The 7,768-nt window shown below is 50.1% G+C and overlaps 1 protein-coding gene across 1 annotated transcript in view; it reads right to left on the bottom strand.

Moving 5' to 3' along the window:
- Positions 1 to 2,853: 2,853 nt before the first annotated feature.
- SCD (stearoyl-CoA desaturase (delta-9-desaturase)) overlaps positions 2,854 to 7,768 on the bottom strand; it is an 18,304-nt gene continuing 13,389 nt past the window's right edge. The window contains exons 5-6 of the mRNA XM_010146114.1: positions 4,512 to 4,744; positions 2,854 to 3,299 (exon numbers count right to left, since the gene is read on the bottom strand). Coding sequence (XP_010144416.1) covers positions 3,100 to 3,299; positions 4,512 to 4,744 — 433 coding nt within the window. The 3' untranslated portion in view covers positions 2,854 to 3,099. The remainder of the gene's footprint in view (positions 3,300 to 4,511; positions 4,745 to 7,768) is intronic.

Genomic DNA, 7,768 nt, shown 5'->3' with positions numbered 1-7,768 from the left:
GGCAAAACCGGTCCCCAGGAGACCGCCTGCGCTAGCCATGAGGTCCCACTGCTGCCGTCTCTGCTTTCACCTCACAGACTCATTTGCTAAACATACAGATGATGAGTCCAGGATACAAACATGCCACCAAATATATATATATATTTATAGGTATATATATATCTCTCAAACAAAGTTCTACTTAAAGTGTTGTATCTGTTTCTTAATCTAACAGAAATTCTACTGAAATACATTCAAAATCACCTGCACCCACAGTTCAATGTAGGCAATTAAATAATTAAGAAACCCCTCGAATGTTTGTAATTCAGAAAAAAAAAAGAAGAAAAAATACGGCAAATAGCTGTCAATACTCCTACGCATATTAAAGAAAGATTTAAGGCACCCAGAGATATTTGCCAATCTACCTTTAAAGTGACTGGGCAAACACCAGGACTGTTTGGTTACTGCTCCTCAGCTTCCACTCTAATTCCCGATTCTGGACCCAAATCAGCATTTGACATTTGAAGGAAACCCTTGATGTCAAACGCTGCTTCTCTGCTGAGAGGATGTAAAATATTGAGGCATGTCATGGCATGCTTCTCTACCGTAGGGTATGTCACACAATACTGTAAGGGCACCAGGAACAAGCAAAGAATTCTCCTCACTTTCTCCCCACCCCTCTCCCCTTTCAAATTCATCCTCTCTTGAGATTTTTGAGTTCAGAGGGACTTAGACTAGAGCAAACCCAGCCCACAATTACAGAGCTTACAGTGTTTGTCTTTTTTCTTAGGGCTTTTTCTGGTTTTTTTTTTTCAATGGTAGGATACCATTCTAGCCAAAACTCCCTTTGTCCCAGCTAGCCAAGCAGTCGTAAGCCGTTTTTTTTTTTTTTCTTGGGGTTTTTTTTTGTTTTTTTTTTAAAAGGGAGGGATCCCTTTTTAGCCACAACTCCCTTTGTCCCAGCTAGCCAAGCAGTCGTAAGCCTCAGAGCAGTAAGGATGGTGTCTCCTGACAACTGGGAGCTGAAGGGCTCCCTGCTCCATTCCTCCCTCTTGGCTGGAAACCACATTGTTCCTGACACCTCAAAACCTTGAAGGGTCCCATTGCTGAGCAATAACAAGGCCATGGTAGCAGCAGGGAGGGAAAAGGAGAGGAGAAGGGCTCCTTTTCCAAGTAACAAGCATGTTCTGGCTAAGGAGAACGTCACAGAGCTGTCCTGGTTCTTGGTGAGTTTCACAGCAGAAGGAGAAAGCAAAGCTGCAGAGACTTGCTCCCCTGAAGCTTGCCTTGCCAGAGCTGAGGCAAGGAAGATGGCATCTGCTCCGTCTCTGCCCTCCCTGGCCTGCCTGAATAGTGGAGGTGCTGCAAATCCCACTTCAACATCGCCTCATTCCGGCCACCTTTTGTGCTTTCCTTCAGATCCATTTGATGCATTTAAGCAACAAAAAAATTACTACTGCTACAACTAATAATAATAACAACAATTAATAATAATGGAAAGAGTTAAGGGGAGAAAAAAACATGTTCAGCCCAGTGAGGGGCTCAGGCCCACGATGCCCAGAACCTAACACACCACCTGCTGTGGTTTCTGCAGCTTGCAGGGAACATCACCCACGAGGACTTTCTTCCCCTGTGCACACTCCATCTGTGTGCCCACACCAGCTCAGTGATATAACCGACCTTTCCACAGGCTCAGCTACCCTTGCTGTCTGCCTCACCAGTGAAGGAGAAAGGTGACGAGATGGCTTGCCGAGAGGGCTGGAAGACAAGCTAAGGGATTAACAAGAAGCTGCTTTTGTCCCCGCTTCCTCTTCCCTTGGAGGAGTGGAGAATAGCAAACCACCCCAGTGAACTCTGAGTAGGAAAGCCCAGAGGTGGCCTGCACTGGTGGCAGTGTCTCACCTGAGAGGTCTCAATTCCCTCCAGCCCTCTATGCCACCTGGCCCCACACTGGTGTTTCTCAGGCACTTGTTAATCTACTGAGCAGAGACCCCGAGGATGGAGAGATCTGCTCCCGTAGACAGCTTCACCCTCCCTACGCCAGCAGGCGCTCCCTTGCCTGTCCAGTGGGGCTCTGTTCCTCCAGCGCATAAAGCAGCTTAACTCAGTGGTGGAGCCTTGGTTTCCGCCCTTCTCCTTCCCTCCACTTTGTCAAAGTCCCATTTGCCAGCAAAAATCTCAGCAGTGGCAGCAAACAAAACCACCCCAGGCTGGTGCCGCCCCATGGCAGCCAGTGGCACACCCCACCATCTGTCCCCCTCTTCACTGTGGCTCTTCAAAAGGACCACGGAGTCCAGAGTCAGGCTCTGCCTTCAGTCCCTGGTGGAACAGGGCACAATGGGCAGTCCAGATAGGGAGGATGTGATGCCATAGGGAGGAGGTAATAAAGCCACCAAGGCTCCCTCTCCAGTGCCCGCTGCCACCACGGCTACCAGGGGACCTGGCTAGAGCTCTGAGAGAGTCTAGGGGCTCTCCTCTTCCCAGTCAGAGAGGCTGTGCATGGGGAGAACACTTCCCAAGAGACATCTTGGAAAGAGACAGCTTTCTCTGATGGCAAGGGGAGAGGATGGGGCTGCTTTTCCCAGGGAGAGCAGCTTAACCATGCCATGTCTGTCTGCAGTCCTTGAGCAAGGAGGAGAGACAGAAGAAGGAATTTTGGGGGTAAGGTGGCAGGGAGAGGGTCCCTGACTTTGTCGCTGCTCTTTAGCTAGCTGGTACAGGCTTCCCTTAGTTCCGTGGTATGTAGCCAGCTGCGATGGACCTCCCCAGGCTGCTTCCTACCACCTCCTCTACCAGAGAGTGACCAGGACAACATAAAGCAGGAGACCAGGGTGGAAGAGCTAGAGAGAAAGAACAGAAAGGAAAAGGAGAGCAGGGAAAGGGGTGGCCTTGCGTTGTAACAGCAGAGTCCTAGTTCTTAAACACATCATATAAAATACAGCATGGGAGGTGAGTTAAAACTCATTATTGTTATCTTAAGCAAACTGGTAGCATTATTCAGTAGTTAGTAAACAGAACATTACACCTTTGTCCAGCGTGTTCGGAAGGGTCAGGAAGGGATAAAGGGAGAAAAAAGGAGGAAGGAGAGGTGTGGATGTGTGTGTGAAGTGGAGCAGGAACTCAGCTACTCTTGTGACTGCCATCTCCAGTCCTCATTTTCCGAGCCAGGATGACCTCCTTGGAGACCTTCTTGCGATCACTGGCCAGCCCCAGGAGGCACATGAGGTCAATGAAGGCTGTGGTTAAGTTGAAGCGCCAGCCAAACTCACTGGTAGAGTAGTCATAGGGGAAGGTGTGGTGGTAGTTGTGGAAACCTTCTCCTGCAAAACACAACCCGGGAGAGGATGTTGCGATAGCCCCTTTATCTTGGCCCAAAGCACCACATTCCTGAAACAGGCTCTGGATTGAGTCCAGGCTCCTCTCTCCTCTCAGCCCAACTGCACCTCTCTACGATCCACCCCATCTCATTTAGGCATGGTCCGGCATGCCCAGGCTGGCCCAAATGAGTTCAATGACAGCCACAGACAACCTATGGTGCTGTAGAGGAGAGCACGCATTTGGCCAGGAGCTGAGAAAGGCCTGGCTCACCAACTGCACTGAAGCACCAGGGGAATCCTAATGGCTTTTTCTCTGCCACTAAGAGTGGCACTGGTTAAGCTACTAGCTAGACCTGCAGCAAGTCTCCAAGAAGCCAGGCCAATCCACACTCCTACAACACTGGCAGTCCCAATGCCAAATCCAAAGGGCATTTCCAGATGGGAATAATGCAGGCAGACTTCTATAAAGTGATCTACCCCAGACAGTCACCCTCTGCTCCAGATGCTGCCAATGCTGGCTTCAGTGCTCACCCCTTCAGTGACATCGCCTGGACTCCTGCTCTTTCCCCTGAGTCTCTGCAGTTCAAATCCCTCCCTACCAAAATCCCAGAAGCAGATCCTTCAGTGGTGAAAATCGGTGCAGCGCCAGTGACTTACAGTGATGAAAACCAGCTGAGGATTTGGGCTTGCCAGAACAGATTAGGGTAAATCCTGACCTTAGGGTGTACTTTCCTAGGTCCCCAAATTTTCAGGAAAATACTTGAGATGATCTGGCTTGTCTCATCCTCAAGTACCCCCAAAATCAGCAGCTGCCTGGGGCATAGGCTCAGATGTGTATCTGCTGCTTTTCAAGTTGACAAAACTAAGACAGATAAGCAGAGGCAGCAGCACATGTTTTCCAGTCTGGTGAATGGGTCAGAGAGACCTTCGAGCAGGGTAAATAAAATATTGCTACTGAGATAAGGAGGTGCTAAGTGTAGCAGAGTCCTTTCCAGCCTGGAGAGAGAGGCTGGTGGGAACTGATAACCCCACTGCCGACATGTACTCACTGGCCAGCCTAGGAAACAACCCCAGATGCACAGGCTGGAAAGGAAGGGTGCAGGGGGAAATGGGGACACCTGGATTTGCAGAAATTGCCAGAAGCAGCTGCAGCCCCAAGAGGCAGTCCCCACTCTACCGTCTACCTCCAGCAAAAGACGTGGATTCTGAACGTACCTAGGGCCCCCAGGCTGACCAGGGGGTTCTCCCGTGGGTTGATGTACTGATCGTACGGCCGGTTGCCAAACATGTGAGCAGCACTGTTCACTAGCCAAGTGGCATTAAGCCCTACGGCATAGCGCAGGATGGCTGGAATGAAGAAGCTGATGATGATGGATTCATCCCAGAAGTACCAGGGCACTAGTGTGGGCATCAGGAAGCACAGCAACACCACCGAGGGTTTGTAGTATCTGGAAAGGAAGTGACCATGAGGAAAGTGCTCAGTGGCAGAGGCAGGACAGGAAGGGCTAGTTCAGTCCTCGCTTTGGAGGATTCACACTCAGCTATACAGAGAATATCATGTGCAGAAATAACTCACCTCTAAGCCCTGCATCTTTCACCCTGGATGAGCAGAAGCCAAGCCTGGAGACTCCCAGGTCTTATTATCTCCCTGTCTCAATCTCATGTGTGCACAAAGCAATGATCCCATCACCATGATTCAGACACCAGCTGCTGCTTTTGGCTTCACGCACCATTTGCTTCTCAGCTATGTTGGTCCCCATAAAGGCAACCCCATGCTTGCAGAATCCCACACAAGGCCCATTCTCCGGCTCTGGCCCAGTGCTGCAACTCCTCTTTGCAGAATTGGCCCTGCCTACCAATACACCTCATCAACTAGTGCAAGCAAGGGACACTGCACCATCAAAGAGACGAGCATGTGGGTTCTGTCACACTAGAGGAATGGGAGTAGAGAAAGCTGAACCACTCTGATGACACACAAGAAAAAATCCACGCACAAAAAGGAGGGAAGCCATAAACTTTGCTTTGTTCATCTGGGACTGAACTAGGCACCTCCTGAGTGAGGTTACAGCATGGGTTCAGTCCCCCATCCCTGCAGCCCTGGTGACAGGCTCGCCTTCTCTGGAGATCAGCCCCAGTACAGCATCGCACAGCTGAGAGATACCCCATCCAAGAGGCAGGTGGTAGGTCTGCCATGCCAGTGGAGGTAGGGGACAGAGCGCCAGCAATAGCAAAGACACAAGGGATACTGATAGTTAGGAATCACGGTAGCGCCTGGGAATGGTCAGGTAGAAATTAGGCCTTCTCCTCCCAAAAAGATGATGGGATGATCACTAGCCCAGCTAAAGTGCATCTACTCCAATGCCCGCAGCATGGGCAACAAACAGGAAGAGTTGGACGCCACTGTGCAGCAGGAAATCTGTGATGTAGTTGCCATCACAGAAACATCCTGGGATGATCCACACTACTGGAGTGCTGCGTTGGGTGGCTATAAACTCTTCAGGAAGGACAGGCCAGGAAAGAGAGGAAGGGGAGTGGCCCCGTGTGTTAGTGAGTGTTTTGATTGTGTTGAGCATAATGATGGTGATGATAGCGTTGAGTGTTTAGGGGTAAAAATCAGGGGGAAGGACAACCGAGCAGGTATCATGGTGGGAGTCTGTTATAGACCACCCAACCAGGAGGAAAAGACAGATGAAATATTCTATAAGTTGCTGAGAGAAGTCTCACAATCACCACCACTTGTTTATGTGGGGTCTTGAATTTACCAGATGTCTGCTGGAAATACAATACAGCAGAGAGGAAACAGTCCAGGAGGTTCCTGAAGTGTGTGAAAGAGAACTTCCTCACATAGCTGGTGAGAGAACCAACTAGGGAAGGCTCCCTGCTAGACCTGTTGTTCACAGAGGACTTGTGGGTGATGTGTAGGTTGGAGGCCATCTTGGCCACAGTGACGGTAAGATGGTAGAGTTTTCAATTATCAAGGAAGTAGGGAGGAGGGTCAGTAGAACTGCCACCCTGGACTTGTGGAGGGCAGAATTTGGCCTCTTTAGGAGACTGGGTGGAAGAGTCCCTTGGGAGGCAGCCCTAAAGAGCAAAGGATTCCAGGAAGGCTGGACATTCTTTAAGTGGGAAATCTTTAAGGCACAAGAACAAGCAGTTCTGGTGTGCCATAAGATCAGCTGGTGGGGTAGGAGACCAGGCTGGCTAGACAGAGAGCTTTGGCTGGAACTCAGGAAGAAAAGGATATGGTCTATAGAAGAAGGGGCAGGCCACTCAGGAAGACTACAAAGATCTTGAGAGGCTGTGCAGGGAAAAAATTAGAAAGGCCAAAGCCCAGGTAGAACTTAATCTGGCCACTGGCAGAAAAGACAATAGAAGATGTTTCTACAAATACATTAACAGCAAAAGGAGGGCTCAGGAGAATCTCCATCCTTCATTGGATGGGGGGGGAAAACATAGTGACCCAAGGATGAAGAAAAGGCTGAGGTACCAAATGCCTTCTTTGCCTCAGTCTTTAATGGTCAGACCAGGTGTTCTCTGAGTACCTGGACAACAGGAATGGGGAGCAGAATGAAGGTCCCATAATCAATGGTGAGTGACCTATTGCACCATTTAGACGCGCACAAGTCCATGGACTGGATGCGGTCCACCCAAGAGTACTGAGGGAGCTGGTGGAATTGCTCACCAAGTCATGTTCCATCATTTATCAGCAGTCCTGGCTAACCGGGGAGGTGCCAGTTGACTGGAGGTTAGCAAATGTGACGCCCATCTACAAGAAGGGCAGGAAGGAGGATCCACGGAACTACAGGCCTGTCAGTCTGACCTCGGTGCCAGGGAAGGTTATGGAGCAGAGCATCTTGGTGCCATCCTACGGCACATACAGGACAACCAGGTGATCAGGCCCAGTCAGCATGGGGTTATGAAAGGCAGGTCCTGCTTGACTAACCCAATCTCCTGCTATGACAAGGTGACCCACTTAGTAGATTAGGGAAGGGCTGTGGACATTGTCTACCCAAACTTTAGTAAAGCCTTTGACACTGTTTCCCACAGCATTCTCCAGGAGAAACTGGCTGCTCATGGCTTGGAGAGTCTTCTCCTCTGGATAAAAAACCAGCTGGATGAGTGGGTCTAAAGAGCAGTGGTGAATGGAGTTAAATGTAGCTGGTAGCCAGTCAGAAGTGGTGTTCCGCAGGGCTCAGGGTTGGGGCCTGTTCTCTTTAACATCTTTACCAATGATCTGGATGAGGTGATCAAGTGCAACCTCAGTGTTTGCAGATAACACCAAGTTAGGTGGAAGTGTTGATCTGCTTGAAGGTAGGAAGGTTCTACAGAGGGATCTGGACAGGATGGATTGATGGGCTGAAGCCAGTGGGATGAGGTTCAACAAGACCAAGGGCCAGGTCCTGCACTTGGGTAACAACAACCCCCTGCAACGCTACAGGTCTGGGGAAGAGTGGCTGGGGAGGTGCGCCGCC

This window comes from Buceros rhinoceros, unplaced genomic scaffold (genome assembly GCF_000710305.1).
Source record: "Buceros rhinoceros silvestris isolate BGI_N320 unplaced genomic scaffold, ASM71030v1 scaffold8142, whole genome shotgun sequence".
In the NCBI taxonomy this organism is placed as follows: Eukaryota; Metazoa; Chordata; class Aves; order Bucerotiformes; family Bucerotidae; genus Buceros; species Buceros rhinoceros.
Note: the sequence above shows the minus strand (reverse complement) of the source record. Positions and strands in the feature narration are given on the sequence as shown.